Below are 18912 nucleotides of genomic sequence, written 5' to 3'. Positions count from 1 at the left end.
CATTTAGATCGTCGTGTAGAGATACAACGCGAGAGTCGCCGTTAAGCCAGCACGACGAAAAAGGCGACAATCGGCTGGACTTCAGTTTGTGTACGATCATTCGCCAAAGTTACATACGTGGCCCAAAATTTTTGTCAACTACTTGAACACAATCCAAAGAGGAATGTGTCCGAGTAATAATGTACAATTTTGCCCGACGTATGTAAGTTTGCGTCCAACGACACATATGTCATTTGGAGCATATTTTGGAAAGCACGTGACTTTTATTCAAGTTGACCAAGATAACTGAAACTTTGGGGAATGATCGTACACGGACTAAAGTTTGCTGGACCTTTTTAGAATTTAATAAAATTGTGTGGTTCTGTTTTTTTTTTTCGAAGGGGGGGGGGGGGGCCTGTAATAAATAACAATAATCAGCCAGTTATTGTTTTGAAGACAAATGAACAGTTTTGTTTATTGCATTCAGATGTGATTCATATCGTTATCTTCCAGATAGAACAGTGATTCCCAACCAGTGTGCCTCGAGATCTTCCTAAGTGTGCCACGAAATTTTGAACGGCACACTAAGAAAATTTCTCACTAAAGAAACCAGCTATTTGACTGCAAAAAAATAAGTTCATAGCTGTGATTTGCTTTATTTAGTTTTCATCATTCTATGTGTCTATGATTAGTCTGTGTCTACGGCTGTGCCGTCTATGACTTGCCTTGTTTTTATTTTGTAAAATTTAAATATATTTCATTTATGTTTAGCCAGGTGTGCTGCTATTTTGTCATGTGTTCCAAGGTGTGCTGTTGGCAAAAAAAAGGTTGAGAACCACTGAGATAGAACCTTCTCTTATCTCGATATAGGCTGGGTCGACAAGATGTGAGGTTTCTTATTTAAAGGAGCTAAGTCGCTAATATTTGGGACCTAGAAATTGACACAAATGGGCCGCAACGCATACAATAATGTAATATGAATGTATATAAATTGATTTACATTCAATCGTTTCTGTTTTTACTGTAATTTCTAATTAGTTAGGTTCGGCGAAATACGTCAGTATTCTCAATCGAATTTCAATCTCTAGCGTCTGGTTTTTCCAGTCTACGCTGATAGTATTTATTGGGCATGCTCTCCAGATAAGAATATAGCGTCACCATTTGACATGACTTGTGGAATATGCCTAGCCACGTTTTTCGAGACCCTTATTACAAATAGCGCTGAAACGCATTATGGTACACGATTCGTGTACCAAATGTAAAGTGTTTATTTTGTCTTAAATATTGGATATCAGAAGGTTATCTTTTTCCGGAAGACTACAACATCAATGTTGATTTAAATTGACAAATAATTCGTGTTTTCAATGTCGAAGATTTTTGATCATATTGAGTAAAAGACTTGGCTACTTTAACTGCGGACCAGATTAACTCTAGCAATCATGCACTAACCAATCTACAAGGATGGACTGTGGCAAGTCTCTTTTATGTTGTATTTCTATTTGGCAAAGCATAAGACTGCACAAAAACTAACGCAGAAAAGAACGCCTTAAACAAAACCCAACACAGACAAAGCAAACGCACGACAAACCAAAAACCGTACAGTTAGATACTTTATTAATAAGCTATTCCCGAGGAAAATTAAAAGTGGGAAAAATATAAAGCTTGTCGACAAAACACAATTTCGGACTGAAGGATTAGTTTTTTGATCAGTTCGGAAAACGCCAACAAGCCAAGTAGAGGTTGCCAGATTAAATATATAAAAGAGATAGGTGGGTTTTAACGTCCACGTATACAAACCTAGGACATTTCGGGACTAACTAAACCCCGTCGGCCCTTTCCATGGACATTTACAAATTCAACCAAAAATCCACTAAGCCTTTAAAAGCGAATGGGGTATATTATGGCCATGGTCTGTACCATAGCTAAAACTTTATTAGTGTTCAGTAGAATATAGTTTAATGGATATATAGCATTTTATTCACTATAGTTAATGCATACGCTGGTATAAGGGCTGTCGATCGTCACTAATATTGATAGTTGCCTGCCGTGAAAACTTCGTTTCGTCTGCATCGCTCAAACCATTGATAATTTTGGCGTAACCACAATACATCGTTCCGTGTTATATCTCCAGCATTTCCAATTTTGCATTAACCAACATGGAGACTTGCACTAAAGGTTTTTGTTATGTTTACATTTTGAAGGAATAGAACTGAATAGGCCCATTATTCGATATTGATAATTTAAACTCTGATATTTATAGTAATTATCGAAATGCTTTCTTGACTGTTCAACAGAAACACACAGTTACAAAGACCAGTTAGTGTATATCTTCAATAAAATGATAACAAACAATGAAGTCCAGAATTTAGGAAGCCTAATTGGAATTCTAAAAATGAAATGGCTTATTTCCTTTTTCTGTGTTTGATGAAATTTCGTAAGATGTACTCACTCGGTTAACATGATCTACATAACTAAATTACTAAAAACTTCTTGTGTCATAAATGCATACAGTTGATACGGTCTGCTCCATCACTGATAAAATAGAAATAACACATCATCTCAGATCCAAACAATTCAAAACAAGTGGCCTACTAGTACTACTACTACTACTTGGCCTAGTACTAGACAATATTTTGACTTAAATCAAAAGGTTTAGCTTCTTTAAATACAAATCCTTTTTTTTCTTTATTCAGTAACTAATAAGACTTAGCTAGTCTTAGATAAATCCTGTAAATGTAGCTTGTGATATGGAACCAAATTCGACCAGTTACCAATAAATAGAAATCTCATCTGTTTTTTTTTTGTTTAATGTATGTGGTCAGTGGATCGCTCTTCAGAACAATAAATAAGGTAAAAGTTTTCCATTTCATATTGTTTACATTTCAGTAAAAAAAATAACACATCACAGGCCTTTTTATTACATGGAAGACTGTAAAATTGTTTCCTAATAATCTCTAGAATAAATATGCTAAAACACAACTTTAGTTAGACATATTCTCCTCGGCCAGAACCCCTTCAATGCCTATATGTATGTGTTCTGTTCCTGTTAATTTATATAGGCTAATTATGTAATGACATCTTATTACACTTTAAAGTCTATCCCCTATCAATAATCTCCTTTGAAACACAATTTATAGCGCTACCGTATTACAAACGGCTATGGGCCAACTACAAAATGAATCTGTAGCACAGATACTGTATTTTATACAATTTGTGGAGAAAAACACATGTATAGGATCTACTTTACAATTTTTTGCCAAATACTTCTACAAAATATGACAGTTACACTTACATCTAGTCGATCGCTTTCCCTCATTTACAGTTATGTCTAATGGTGATATTTATTTACATTCAATACATACATGTATATATTTGTACTACATTTGTTCCTCTATATTTGTAAAACTACAGATGATGTTCAGATTACGTAAACAGTTTTTGATGGTGATGCTGGTATTTGGAGCTATACCAGTTTTTTTGATGTTATATTTGGTAAATCAAGAAGGTATGTGTATATCATTCTAAGGGTTGATACACCACTTTAATAATAATAATAATAATATAATATTAATAATTATAATAATAATAGTGATGCATTGTGAGGCATTGCAATATCTAATTAAATATCTTACAAAATAACATTATTTTGCAAGACGTGTGGTACATGTACATATTAATGTTGATGCACCTGCGAGGTTAACAAGGAAAGTATGCCTTGTCGTTTAGATGGTACCCCAAAAACGAGGTTGTGTGTAAAAGAAACCATTTCAGATGGAATTCGAAAAAGAATAACCAGATCAACGCTCTCTTTATTGAAATAAGAAGTCAAGAAGTACCTTGTAAATTTACTTTTATCGCATGTAAACAGATTTATTGTAAAGAAGTTTAGTTAGTATGCAATTCCTGATATTATGAAATGGTTCTTACATGTTACATGAGGTCCAGCCATGGATTTTAAGTTAATTATTAAAAGAACTTGTACAGTTTAACACTTTCAATTTTATTTTTTAGATTCTTCAACATCATTTAATGAAGACAGTTCATTGAGTTTACTAGAGTCAAAATTAGCTGACAGAGTAAGAGTAGTAGAATTTCAAAATGGTCATCTACGAAAACAGCTCAGGTAAGACATTACATTAAACATACATTATGCAAGAGCTAAATCTGCCTATTGCAGCTCTTTCTTTTAGGCCTGAAATGTTATATAAACTATTAATAAGATATTAATAAGACCATAATCAACTCTCTATGTCATCTGATGCTTCTGATTTTCATTAGATTTACATCCGATCTACCGTTCAAAAATCATTGGTGATTAAATGCAAAAATGGATAATCAAGACTTTTTTTTATTTTTGTCACAATGGCATCAATGACAATTGAGGCTACAAGGTTTTTAAAATTAGTATTACTCGGCTTAGACTGAAGGAATTTGACTGAAATTTTCAGAATATTCCCTTTACATTATCTATTATTTAACTGTTATAGTGAGAACTGACAGCTCTTTATCTAATCTTCCATCATGTATCTTTAAGTCTTGTGGCTGCAAATGTTTACTAATGTAAAAAAAAATTAACTGCACTTCACATTATTGTAGAAAGGTTGTATGAGGGTTTTTTTTGGAAGAAACATGCTTTTTAGATTATTCAATAAAGAGATACATGAATACTGTTTATGGATGGTTTAACTTGTGATCTATCAAAGTTTATAACATCATCATAAGCCACAAATTTCTCATATTCAATTCTTCTGTTGGATGTACACTTTTAATGTTGGTTTACACTTGTTTAACATTTTGCTTCATTACTAAGGGCATCAGTGATTTGTTAAGAATCATACTGAAAGCCTCAATGCACCACACAACCAATAATTATGTTCATTACTTAAACAAAATAAGATCTAAATGTGGTCTTTGATAGTAAATCTAAGTAGGAGACCATTTTGGCTTTGATGTTCGTGTAACGGAGAGTTTATAATTCAGTCGTCACATTACAATCTTAAAGAAACAAAATGGCAGCTTGAAATTGATGAGAAATTTAAATGGCCTTACTTCACTTAGGATTGATCAGTTTGAATTTTTTGAACCAATATGCTTGTTGGTAAAACAGTATTTATAATGTACAAAATGTATGGTCTAAAAGTCTATGTTGGTATTTTAGCTCAGAGTAGTATGCCTTTAGTTAACAAAATAGAGAAATAATTCCATTAAAATTCTAATAAATATTTTATTGCAGTATTGCTCAGAATCAGTTATTAAAGTTACAGTTAAGTATGGTAACGGTAAATGATACAGGTACTATGAGTAATAGAACTAAGTTAAGATGTATTAGTACCGAACCTGATGTACCTAAATGTGAGGTAAATATATCAACCTATGCAGGCTCACATTTATTTAGTATTTTTGGGTTTGTATTGTAATTGTTTGACCAGTCATAAGGATGAATCCTGCATCAATTACTGTACTTGCAGATTTATTGTCCTTGTGATTAAAATCCTCTAATCACTCTCTTGGTCATAGATTTTTTTTTTATTAAATTCAATTACTTGAGATTGCTGTTGTAGTTATAAGGGTGAACCCAACTGAAATCCAAACTATCCTTTCAACTATTGCCCTTGTCATCCAAACCTGTAAACAAAATTAAGGATTTTCTTTTAAACTTACTTGGATCCTAGAGAAATTATTTTCCAATCATTATTATGAAAACCTTTATAAGCAGTTGAGTATTTTTATTGCCTGGCAACCTATGTTCAGTTTGTTCGCATCTCTAATGTTTAGAGATATGTTTTGATTTCATCTGATTTGTGTAATGTTTTGTTTTCAGGTTGTCCATGTAGCCATTGTTTGTGCTGGTCATAATTCTACTAGAGATGTTGTCACACTTATTAAAAGTATTCTCTTTCATCGCAAAAATCCTCTTCATTTTCATTTTATATCTGATCCAATGGCCGAGTTGATATTAAAAACATTATTCTACACTTGGAATGTAGCAGAAGGTATGTGCAATAGTCTCTGTAAAAACCTATTTTGTATTTCTAATAACATTTTTTCGAAGAAGATAAAGAGATATGTGGCAGAAGTTTTTGTTAATATTTAAAATTAATGTATTAATTATTAAATAATTAACAAGCCATGACTGCATAGATAAATCCACACAATACATGCTGCATGCCACTCAATATGTATTTTAGTTTGCAGTGTTAAGATTATTTCAATATCAAAATGAATCAGAATTAATGCTTTCAAAGATTTCATTGTCTATTGTATTACAATATCATATCTTTCTTTGTTTTCTAGTGCAATATAGTTTTTATCGTGCTGAAGATATAAAGGTATGTATGATTTTATCTTTAGAAGAGATAATCTATTCTTGGTTATAACAAGAATAAATGTCCCCAAATAATTTGCTAGTTTGATTTTATCATGATCTGACTTTGCATAACTCATGTTTATATTCATTTTTTGAATGCAAGGGTAAATTGAGCTACCTCAAATGAACACTCGCATTCATTACCCATTATTTTTGTTTTAACTGTTGATTGTGCCAGCCAATTAAAGTGGTAAATGTATTACATTATTAACAAATGTCTTGCTTATTAGGTAGCGAGATTGGGATGGCCTAGGGGTCCAGAGTGTCATGCTTCAATCTCTAGCCTGACCAATGGGTGACCTCTGGCTCGAGGTTGTTGTTTCGATCCCTGGTGCTTTCTCAACCTTGTGGGTTTACTCCAGGTATGCCTTTTCCCCCTGCAAAAAATGCCCTTACACATACGTTGAATATACTAAAATAAGATCACATGTCTGGGATAAACCCTACAAATGAACGTTAATTGGGTATTAAAGTACACCTGTTAAAATGTAATTTCTCGATTAATATTACTACAAGAACTAAACAGATGTGAGTTAGTGTGTCCCTAAAGATTGTTGATATGTGTAGAATTTTATGCTCTTTTTATATTCCGTTCCCATATCACACTTGATTTAATTAGACTAAGATAAATGGAGTTGAAACTGCTGTAAATGAAAGAGGTATCTGTACACGGCAGAGTTATATTTTCATTTGATGTTGTATTTATATTTTGTTTTGTATGATTATATTTCAGTCTGATATTTCATGGGTACCAAATCATCATTACTCCGGTATTTTTGGATTAATGAAATTAACTTTACCAAAATTATTACCAAAAGACAGAGATAAGGTAAGATTATAAGTATTATTTTAACTACAGCTATTTAAATAAATAATTTGATGGACTAGACACACCGTAGATTTCTTTTTTGATTTAGAAATAATTAGGGTTACATTCTAAAATCGAGTTGAAGTAAATGAATTTATATTTTATAAAACAGTGAATCTACATTTATTTTAGATTATTTGATACTGCATTGTGTTTGATTCAGTTAGTGTGGGGGTTGGGTGGCCGAATGGTTAAGGTATCATATCTTCTGTCATTGAGTGAAGTGGCATGGTTTAGATTCCAAGCTTGTATGTGACAAAGAGTAGGGTATCTTGTCCAACCTCATGGGTTTTCTACTGGCCCTCCGGTTGCCTCCCACTGCTAAAGTAAAGACCCCTTCTCTCAAGCGAATTAATGAAATATAATTGAACCATATGTTAGTCCCAAAATACTGACCTAGTTTGTGTTGAGTGGACATTAAACCATCTCTCTCTCTCTCTCTCTTGATGTAATTACACACCGATGACAAGTTTAAAGAAATTGAAATGAAATTTTAATGGAGTTTAACGTCCTACTGCTCTGCTCCAACTCAGCTAATGAAGACGGGCACACGCCATGCAGTCTGCCATGAGGAAATTTTGTCCGGGTAGTGGCTCTATGGCCTACTCTTACATGTATGTATATATCGAATTCCAACTTCCAGGGGATCTTTTATGTGCACGCCAATGTATGCACGGGTCCTCGGCTTTAGGTCAGATCCGAACGACTCAAGTTTAAAGAAGTGCAAACCAATTACTAATTGCTTATTCTGTTCACTTTTTCTAATACCCTTTTCTTAACTTTCAGTCTAACCCAGCATTTTAAAATGTAGGTTTCAATATTCAGCTATTTTTTTCTTTGATTTGTATTTTTGTAGGTGATAGTATTAGATACAGATGTAACATTTTCTACAGATATAGCGGAATTATGGAAATTATTTAGAGTTTTAAAAGAAAAACAGGTAACTTAGAATTAACGACTTACTGTTCAGGATTCACCTGGTCTTAATCTTTAGATTTTTCTTGAACAAATAATATATCCTCTCAGGCTTCTGAGGGAAACACTGCCTCTTTCTTTTGAAAGCAAATTTAATAAACAATTTTAAATTGTATTTTGAATTTTTTTTTTAAATTTCAGAATGCAATAGGTCTTGTAGAAAATCAGAGTGATTGGTATTTAGGTAAATTATGGAAAAATCATAGACCATGGCCTGCCTTGGTGAGTTTTATGCATGCAGCATATTCTCATTTTTTAGCAAAAATGTTAATAAAGTAATCACTTTGTGATTGTTCGTAAATATTACATTTTTAAAATTAAATTATTTGATGTTCATTAATTATCTATAGCTACATATTTCTATGATGAGATAAAAAAAAATATTTGCATAGAATTGATCTGTTGAATGTTTTTTTTTCTAGGGTCGAGGTTTTAATACAGGGGTTATTTTATTAGATTTAAATATGTTACGGGATATTAGTTGGATGCAGATGTGGAGATTAATAGCAGAGAAAGAATTAATGACCATGTTAGCTACAGCATTAGCTGATCAGGTACAATTAATATTGATTTAAATAGAATTTACTGTAAATATACTAAAAGAGTTAAACCATGATGAAGATTTTTCTGCAGACCTATAAATCATTAACTTGGCAAATAATTTATAGAGCAATTCCTCAGATGTTCATTGCTCTTAATAGTAATATTCCATGTTCCATATGGTATAATTTAAAAGGAATTTATAGGATTTTTGCAATGATGCTGTTCTATAAAACCTTTGAATTAATCATTTTAATTTTCTAATATTTAATTAATTATAAATACTATTTATTTCAGGATATTTTTAATGCAGTAATTAAACAGCATCCATATTTAGTATTAAAATTACCATGTCAATGGAATGTTCAACTTAGTGATAATACTCGTAGTGAACATTGTTATAATGAAGTCTCAGATTTAAAGGTTAGTTGCTCGATACTCCAGATACTTGTATAAAAGTGGTAAAAAAATATATTTCCTACAATAAGTATGTTGAGTTAACTGTACTACCCTCATACTGCGAAATCATTAGCAAGATATAGCAAAAGAGTGATTGTGTGCAATATACTAATGGGAGGTAACTCTGCTTGTTGGACCTCAGCACAATATTATCTCCCCTTAGACCACATACTTCTGAAACATGAACTTTTTAGCAGTGGAATTTTGCCCAGCCTTTAAAAGTTATATAACTTGCAATATTAACTTTTTATTCAGTTTACATTAGTTTTGAAAACTGTCATTTAATAAATTAGATTATAAATAACTTTGAAGTATGACTGAAGCAAAAATAAATAATATCTAAATAAAACCTGAACATTCAACACAATGCATGTGTTCATGTGTTTAAATTTGACAGGTTGTTTCTAAGACAATGACCAAACAACATCTATGAGTTGCACATTACAGGATTTAGAAGACCTGGGCCCTTATTCACGAAAACTTAAACTAAGATACAATCGAAATTTTAAGAAATACTGCAATTCGATTGGCTGACCAATATGCAAATTGGATATATGCAAATTGATTTTACTGGTCAGCCAATCGAATTGCACTATTTCTTAAAATTTCGATTGTATCTTAGTTTAAGTTTTCGTGAATAAGGGCCCAGTTGATATAGGGTCAATCATCAATTATCCTTTGCAATGTCATTGGTTAAATTTGTTCTCATGCACTCAGGTTGAAATATATTAAATGTTTGTTGGATACAGAGTAATATGAGATCTTCTTATCTCTATAGATGTTTTATTTTATGGTTACATTGATTGCTGATTTTTAATATTCATGTATTCTAAGTCATTATTTGAATAATATCTGAATATTTGGTTCAATACAAACAATCAATTTTGGGGACATTTTAGGTGCATTTTCAGATTTCTTTTTGTCTGTTTATTTTTTAACATGAGTTGTCATTGAAGTAATAGTTAATGTAAATATTTCCTCAAAGAAAAAAAAAACAGTTCCATTTAAATAAATAGACATTGAATAACGAATACTAAAAAGTCAGTTTGAATAATTTTCACCTCATTATAATGTTTAATCTATTGTAGATTATCCACTGGAATTCACCAAGAAAAATGAAAGTAAAGAATAAACATGTGGAGTTTTTTCGGAATATGTATTTAACGTTTTTAGAGTATGATGGTAATTTATTACGTAGAGAATTATTTGGTTGCGGTACAACAAGTTCATCTAATCAAGTTGAAGAACAAGTGAGTATAAGTATGTCACAAATTGTGAACAGTACAGCAGATGTTATTGCATATGGCGAACTTTCGCCCATAAATAACCAATCATGTAACTTGTTTGAAAAAAAAAGATATAAATAAAATATTTTGTGTTTCAGATTAATGCTATAAATGAAGATGATGAGTGTTATGATTTTAGACGCGAACGTGTTATTGTTCATAGAACACACTTATATTATTTAGACTATAATTATCAACCAACCGAGGACGATGTTACATTAGTGGCTCAACTGAGCATGGATCGTGTTCAGATGTTAGAGTTAATTTGTAAGCATTGGGAGGGACCTATTAGTATAGCTCTGTATATATCTGATGCCGAGGCCCAGCAATTCTTACGCTATGCACTGGGTTCAGAAACTCTGATGGCTAGAAAAAATGTTGGCTATCATGTGGTTTATAAAGATGGGGTAAGTAAATCTATTATAAGTTTAAATTTTCATGTCCTTAATTTCATCTAATTTCAAATTATGATGTCGGTTTAACAATGTTTTGTATCATAGCTCCCCACAATACTGTAACAACCAACAAGATCAACCAAAAGCATAAATATTTTATAAAGATTTGGAGGGACAATGCTGACTAATTATGTCAGTGCATTTATTTAAACAGAAAGTTATTGGATTGGCTAGAGGACTACAGGCGTACCGGTACTAGTTCAATCAAAACATTTTTATCTTCAAAATTTGTTTCTAGTTTGTGTTCTTTTGAAAATTTTTGTTTTGTTTTATTGAAAATCAAACAAGTTTAGTTGAATACAACACACTCCCGTTAAATTAAAAACAGTGTTTATCTCAAAAATGTATTTGTTTGTAATAATTACTTTCCATTTCACATTTCAGCAATTTTTTCCTGTAAATTATCTGCGTAATGTGGCCTTAAAACAAGTAACCACGCCTTATGTGTATTTATCTGATATAGACTTTTTACCTATGTATGGTTTATATGAATATTTAAAGAAAGCTGCTCCAATGATGGATCTTAAAGATCAGAAAAAAGTAAGTTTAGTTAAAATTTTCATGTCCATGTCACAGTTACAACATGATCTAATTGAAAACAGTCTTTGATTAATTATAATGTTGGTGTCACAACATTTTGTATCACAACTCCCAACAATGTTTTATTTAGGGTAGTGTGTAAGACTGAAATCTATAGTATAGCTTATTGTTGAAACAGTCTCAGTCACTATTTAACTACAGTGTTCCTAGCTAACTCACAGGACAATCTTTATAGAATTTGTTGTCAAAAGATTGGTTTCTCGAAATATCAAAAATTAAATAGTGGTGTTGATGACAATTTGGATTTATGCACATGAATTTAAGCAATGTTTTTAAGTGATAACTATTCGATATCCTGTTTTTTTACACTAATTGTTGTTTGTCTCTGTGCTAAAACCAAGTTAAATATTATTGTAGGCTTTAGTAGTTCCAGCATTTGAAACACAGAGATATAGATTAACCTATCCTAAATCTAAAGCTGAATTATTATCTATGTTAGATATGGGAACTTTATTTACGTTCAGGTAATATATGGTATATGTTTCTCTAAAATAATGGAGGTGCATCAGTGAAATTGTCTTTTTAACACTTAAGACAGTAATTCATTGCTTACATTACTACAGATATATATTCTATTTGATTAAGGACATACTCTGTTTATTGAGGTATTATTAATCTAAGGAATGTCAACATGCTTGTTGACAGGTAGACTAGACCATTAAACTGTATATGATCTATGACTAGACAAGATGACATTGGTAATCCAAACAATTGCAATGAGATGGTTTATCAAAATGGCAATCTAGCTCACTCTCGCATGAATCTACGGTGCCGATGCTATGATTTTTTAGGTTGCCCCACTTGGTTAACGGTACCGGTACTTGATTTTCATGCAATGAATAGATATTTTGTGTAGAATGAGTTAAAAATTTGTCGGTGAAAAAACGAATGATTTTGGCCAATATTAGCGTACGCTTAAAATTGTGACCCTAATTTTGAAACAAGGAGTGTGAAGGAGTGCCCCTCTAAAATCAAACCCTAAGCATGGTATTTATCTCTTTAAAACATAAAGATATTGTTTATAGTTTATCAATTTTAGAGAATATCTTTAATGAATTGCTCAATGAAAGCTCCTAATCATTATTTATATATTCAGACAATATCTAATTTGCCAGGCTTAATCCATTTTAAACCATTTTTAAACTGATCAGAATTGAAAATCCCCCAAATGATTATCAGCAGGTTTAATGAAAATTTTTATTAAGTACATATACATGATGAGTTTAAATGTAAATAACAATATATCTAGTTGAGCTAATTTGGCATATATCGCACTCTGAAAACAGCATCTAAAAATTTAGCATATATTTTTAATCCTGTTTATTTAGTATTAATAACAATAAAAATAAATGATATATAACTTTCACCACAGGTTTCATGTGTGGGCTCAAGGACATGCTCCAACTAATTTTGCTAAATGGAGAACAGCTACAACACCCTATACTGTAAGTCACATTTTATAATAGAGCCAACAGTGCCCAATGATATTATCATTATCCAGTAAACTAATCGGGGGACAGTACATCAATTAACATCTGTTGTTCAGAAATTCAGGAATGATTGTCTTCGGAATAAGCTAACAGTTAATCTGTAGGATAGAAATGGGGTTTAACATCTGATCACCACAGTACTTCAGTCATTTTGAGACTAACATATGGTTATCTTTTTCTATGGTCACATATAGTACCCAAACAGCAGTGCCTATGGCTACTCTTATCAAATTTTATCTGTGACATGTACGAATTGAGAGTCCAGATCCCTTGCTACTCAACTACCTCAACAGCCCTCCTCCTCATTCAGGCAGTTTAGTAATATGGGTGATTTGTTATCTTGTTGTTAATGAGAAATGTGCTTCCAATTAAAAACAAATTTGTGAAATTAAGCCTGATTATAACAGATATAAAATTATATAAATTTTGATTTGTTATTATATTTTTTGATAAAGGTCAATTGGGAAGCTGATTTTGAACCCTATGTGGTTGTTAGAAGTGATATACCTGAATATGATTTGAGATTTATGGGGTTTGGTTGGAATAAAGTTTCTCATATAATGGAACTTGATGCTCAGGGGTATGTATCATTCATTTAATAGCCAATATTGTCTTAGCTACGTAGAATATTATAATGTCTCACAATCTTGTTTGTGTAAGAAATTTTCTGTATGACAATCTTTTAGATATTGTTTATTGATATTGGAAAAAGTCACTAATATATTTATGTATCTTATTTCAGATATGAATTAGTTGTTCTTCCTAATGCATTTATGATACACATGCCACATGCACCTAGTTTTGATATTGCTAAATTTAGATCGAGTTCATTGTATAGAAGGTAAGTCTAACATAAAATGGTTTTCTCTCTCATGTCAAGATCTTATCTTCCACATTTCTCCATTATCGGTTTCATGCAATATTCGCTTATGAAAATATTAAAGTATGCACTGCAATACGTTTGTTCCCAACCAATATTTTCCCAATTTTACATGCCCACATTTAATCTTCACTATTGTCACTAGTAAGTGAAAAAATTAAGCTAAAAGTTTTAAACATGTGGACATTCCATATAATCTTTAGAAACGAATCTTTATTAGTTTAGATGAACCTAATTCATTGCTTTTTTATTTTAACCTAAGTCAAAGATGTTTAGCACCACTAAAATTATTATTTATACATTGATAAGTTTTTTTAATTGTTTCTTTCAGATGTTTAAAAGTATTAAAAGGAGAATTTCAAAGAGATTTATCTAAAAAATATGGAATCAAAGCTTTAAAATATTTATCTGTAGACTGATTTATATATGTGCCAGCAATATTCCAGCCAAATTATCATCATCATCATCATCATCATCATCATCATAGTTACCTTCATACTCATCATCATTATCACCTTTATAATCAAATTAGCATTATCTTTATGTTAAACAAGGTGTGGATTTTGTGGAATGGAAATAGATAAAACAAAACACAATACTGTTACAAACAACTTGAAATACTAGTGATAAATACATGGACACCACAGATTAAAAAATGTACAAAATCAAATTAATGCATCTGTGTAGTCGGCTTATACCTGTAGGTGTCCATTGTAGTTTTTATACTTTAATTAAATCAGGTTCTGTTTAATAACCATTATCAATGTTATTTATTAGTTAATGGCTTGTTATTAATTAGTTAATAACCATTATTGATGTTTTTAATTAGTTCATATTAATAATAACCATTATTAATGTTATTAATTAGTTAATAACCATTATTAATGTTATTAATGTCTTAATAACCATTATTAATGTTATCAATAAGTTAATAATCATTAAATTGTTATTTATTAGTCAATGGTTTGTTATTAATTATGTAATAACCATTATTGGTGTTATTAATTAGTTAATAAATAATGGTTATTTATTTTTAACTAGTTTGACGTATGGTATCCGAGATTGTTATCTTTTATTGTTAGTATTTTCTTACTAACTGAGGTATTGGGTTCCCCTATTTGCTTTCGCTGCCAAAGACCTGTGGACATTCGCAAAACAATGAAATGAAACAATAAAATACCATATGTTAGTCCCAAAATGGACTAGTTATGACCCGGTATCTATCTCCTGCTAAATGAATTGGTTTTATGCTCATATGTAACTGTTGACCAGGGACCAAAGTCTTTACTGTCTTACTTTATATCTTTTTATTATTTTTTATTTAATAAATCTGTGCATATTCAATTGGTAATGTCCGTAATGTTTTAATTTATAAAATCTAATAGCATAATACATATGATCTGGTCGATTCATTTGTCTAGAATTGTTAACAGATCAGGGATCTAAATGGAATAATGTTTAAAAAAGCCTGTTAATAAAACAATGAACCAGCTAGTATCATAAATCAATCTAACCGGTATTCAGTTCAGTTACAAAGAGTTGATTGTTATCTGTTGAGATTGAGAAGTACATCAACTTGTCACCTACTCCATAATATTCATACCTTTGTGAGAATCAGCCACATGATCACTATTCAACAGGAATTTTGATAATTACAAGTTTTCTGATTATTTATAATTTGTCCAGATTTTAACCATCTAATCACAGTACTGAGCAAATCATCGAAATATAGTTTGTTGAACCCCATTTCTCTCTCCCTCTAGACATTCGGGCATATTGTGTTCTAGTGGGCCCTCAATATCCTTACAATATACAGAATGTCTACAATTTATAAATGTTTAAATATGGTTCTAGTCATCAGACTTCCAATCAAACTGGTAAAATACTTGATGTATATATGTGTGTAGGATATAGATATATTTATTTTGTACATTGTTTTTAGTTGTAAATTTACACATTACCATGCTTATTCTTCAATTTAAATACTTTAAGTTGAAATTACACTAATTATCACAACTTTCAATCTAATGAAAATTAAACCCTACTTTTGTTTCCTTTTCATTTCTGGTTTGTTCTCATTTACGCTACAGTAAGATCTAACAACATCTTTTAAACAAATGACCTGACCTGACCTGACCTTTCATCTAGCCAATGAATAGATGCGTTAACTTGGGTAAGAATGTTTTTAACCAATCGCAGGGACTGTTATTAAATTTATATACGGAATATACAAATAGTTACCTTCACATAGTTTAGGTCAACCTAAGTTAAAACAGGAACAAAATAAGGATTTCATTTGAATTAGAACTGTAGATCTATATGTATTTTTATTGCATGTTAATGACTGTAGATCTGTTTAGTTGTATATGATGTATATATAATTACATGTATATATATGTACTATAAGTAGTATATGATTACAGACCTACAGTATATATATACTGATGTCCAAAAGAAAGTATACACACTAAAAGTATGACTAAGTTTTGTTTATATTAAAAACATTTGATAAAGCATTACTGAGTTTGTCTCTTGCGTCCAAACTCAACATTTCTAAGCAAAATAAAAATGTGAAACAAATTGACATTCTACAGAAATACCGTCTACCATGGAAAAACGACTTTGGTTGATGCAGCACAAAATGCACAGTGTATACTTTCTTTTGGACGTTAGTATATATATATGCCCATATTCATCGAAATTAAAGTAGTCTAATTGAATATTGTCAACCAGTTTTAATGTAGCACCATAACCTGAGATAATACAGATATTCACTGTACTTGCTGAAAATATAACTGATCTTGTCTAGTCTTCCATCTTGATATTTTAGTCAACTGCCACTGGAACTTTATTTTAGGGTGTGATGTAATCATCTAACCAGAACTTGCTAAATGTAATCTGTATTTTAAAAATAATTCATATATACTGAGACAGACAATCATTGTCATCCAATATTGTTTTATTATTATACATTAACCTTTTAAAAATCCACAATTTTTTTCTCTACTCTGTCATCATGTTTATAGTGCTTGTTACAATCAAAAAATGTGACCACACAAATTTTATTTTGATTGATTTTGTTGACATATGAAAACCATTTTTGTATATTTGTTGTGCAATATATATATATATAATTTTGTAAGTAGATGAAAGTGGATGTTATGGTTGAAAATTTGCATTTAAAAAGTATGAAATTGATATGAAAATTGTGTTCAATTATGATGATACTTTTAATTGTTGACATGTTGGATGTTGTAGCTTCTGTCCACCAGTCCATCCACACTTATTTATACTCACACATAGTTTTCGGGAATAGTTAGTATTGAGATAATGATGGAGCGTTTCCAAAATTTGTTTGGTCAACATTTTGAAGAGTATTTTTCAATGTTTTCAAACTTGTATGTGCTGTAGTTTTGTTGCTCTATCCTGTTGCTAAATGAGATAATAAGTCTTATTACAGCAATTGGGTGTCTGAATGGTCTAATGTCTGTTCTCTATACTAATGTCCAAAAGAAAGTATACACACTAAAGATATGACTAAGTTTTGTTTAAATCAACAAAATGTGATAAAACTACACTGAACATGTCTCATGTGTCCTAACTCAAAATTTCTAAGCAAATAAAAGGCAAAACAAATGGACATCGTACCCAAATACCGCATACAATGGAAAAACGACTTTGTTTGAAGCAGGACTAAATGCTCAGTGTATACTTTCTTTTGGACATTAGTATAGATCATAAGGTCTGTCCTTAAGTCAAGTGGCATGGTTTCGATCCCACACAAGGTGTAGGGTCGCATGTCTAACCTTGAGGGTTTTCTCTGGGTTCTCCAGTTTCCTCCTGCTGCTAAATAGACATTGCACAAGCAAATTACTGAAATACAATTTATCATATGTTAGTCCCAGAATGACCTATTACAACGCAAATGACAAATACATTTTTACTGTATATGGTAAGAGTTAGAAAAGTGATGAATTATAAATAGATATAGTTAATATATAACAATATGTATTTAAATAAATTTGATGAAATAGCATTGAACAACGAATTACCTAGTCTTTTCCTCAATAACTGAACCACAATGGTTTATAATTTATAGAATGTATAAAACAAAAGTAATTTTATAATGATATTCAGACCTGAAAATCAAATATGATTTTTCTGTGTCTTGAAATAAATGGCTGAATTTAAAACTATTTATGATATTCTTTTTTAGTTTTCATATATCCATGTTATTGATGCAGTGGTAAGAAACATTATCAGCTCATTGACCATTGCTACATGGCCGAATGATCTAATGCATGCGCTTTAGATCATAAAGTTTATCATCGAGTCAAGTGGTGTGGTTTCGATTCCCTGTAGTGTCACCTGTTGAAGCAACTGTGTGTCCCGCAATGACCTAGTTAAATCCCATCTCCCTCTCTCTCTCCCATTGCTGCATTTAGATAGCAATTATAAGTGATTGTTTTCATTGATGGTTAAAGAGCTGATAATGCCTGAACTTAATTGTTCATTGGTCAACAACCATGGTTAAATACAGGTGAAGTCAATGTAATTTATAAATTTAGACATATTGTATAAAGATTGCTACATAGTTACGATTTCAATCCATAGCATCAAAGAGAGAAAAATTATGTTGTAATGTGGTCATATTATATCATAACACCCTTTCGTCAGTCATTCACAACTGCTTGTGGACACTCAAGTTATTATTTGATTGTTACTCTTGATCCTATTTAGTGTCCTTTAAATGCCCGTTTTATTACCCACAAAGAATAAATATATGACAGCCTTTGTGGACTGCACGGACAACTTAGCTATGGTGGGCGTATGTTTCATAGACTATCTAACATTGGTTTGTCTATTTCAAAATACTCATATTCTTGAATCCTCCCCCAACCATTAATTTGTCAGCATTCTTGTTAAACCATCATCACTCATAAGCAATCAGTCTTGGGTAACTCTTCAAAATTCTTCTGCTTAATTTAGTAGAACAAATGCATAATGCAGTCA

At 31.2% G+C, this 18912-nt stretch overlaps 1 protein-coding gene across 1 annotated transcript; it reads left to right on the top strand.

The window, feature by feature from the left end:
• The first annotated feature begins 2118 nt into the window (after positions 1-2118).
• On the top strand, positions 2119-14702 carry LOC126823882 (xylosyl- and glucuronyltransferase LARGE2s). Its single transcript, XM_050552929.1, has 20 exons — positions 2119-2154; positions 2673-2829; positions 3391-3484; positions 3991-4102; positions 5213-5336; positions 5801-5972; positions 6274-6308; positions 7080-7175; positions 8071-8154; positions 8331-8411; positions 8612-8743; positions 9027-9152; positions 10277-10438; positions 10573-10881; positions 11314-11469; positions 11887-11993; positions 12902-12974; positions 13475-13599; positions 13762-13860; positions 14231-14702. Exons 2-20 carry the CDS (start codon positions 2788-2790, stop codon positions 14316-14318), a joined length of 2217 nt encoding a protein of 738 aa, XP_050408886.1. The 5' UTR covers positions 2119-2154; positions 2673-2787; the 3' UTR covers positions 14319-14702.
• The last annotated feature ends 4210 nt before the right edge of the window (positions 14703-18912 follow it).

Source organism: Patella vulgata, chromosome 6 (assembly GCF_932274485.2).
Source record: "Patella vulgata chromosome 6, xgPatVulg1.2, whole genome shotgun sequence".
NCBI lineage: Eukaryota > Metazoa > Mollusca > Gastropoda > Patellidae > Patella > Patella vulgata.
The sequence above is the reverse complement of the archived record's forward strand: the minus strand, read 5'-3'. Positions and strand labels throughout refer to the sequence as shown.

Excerpts from the sequence above, each read along its gene's own strand:
- LOC126823882 (XM_050552929.1), top strand. The coding sequence starts at position 2,788 with ATGTATGTGGTCAGTGGATCGCTCTTCAGAACAATAAATAAG. Across the intron at positions 7,176-8,070 it reads TACCAAAAGACAGAGATAAG|GTGATAGTATTAGATACAGA; the intron begins GTAAGATTATAA and ends GTATTTTTGTAG. Across the intron at positions 11,470-11,886 it reads ATCTTAAAGATCAGAAAAAA|GCTTTAGTAGTTCCAGCATT; the intron begins GTAAGTTTAGTT and ends ATATTATTGTAG.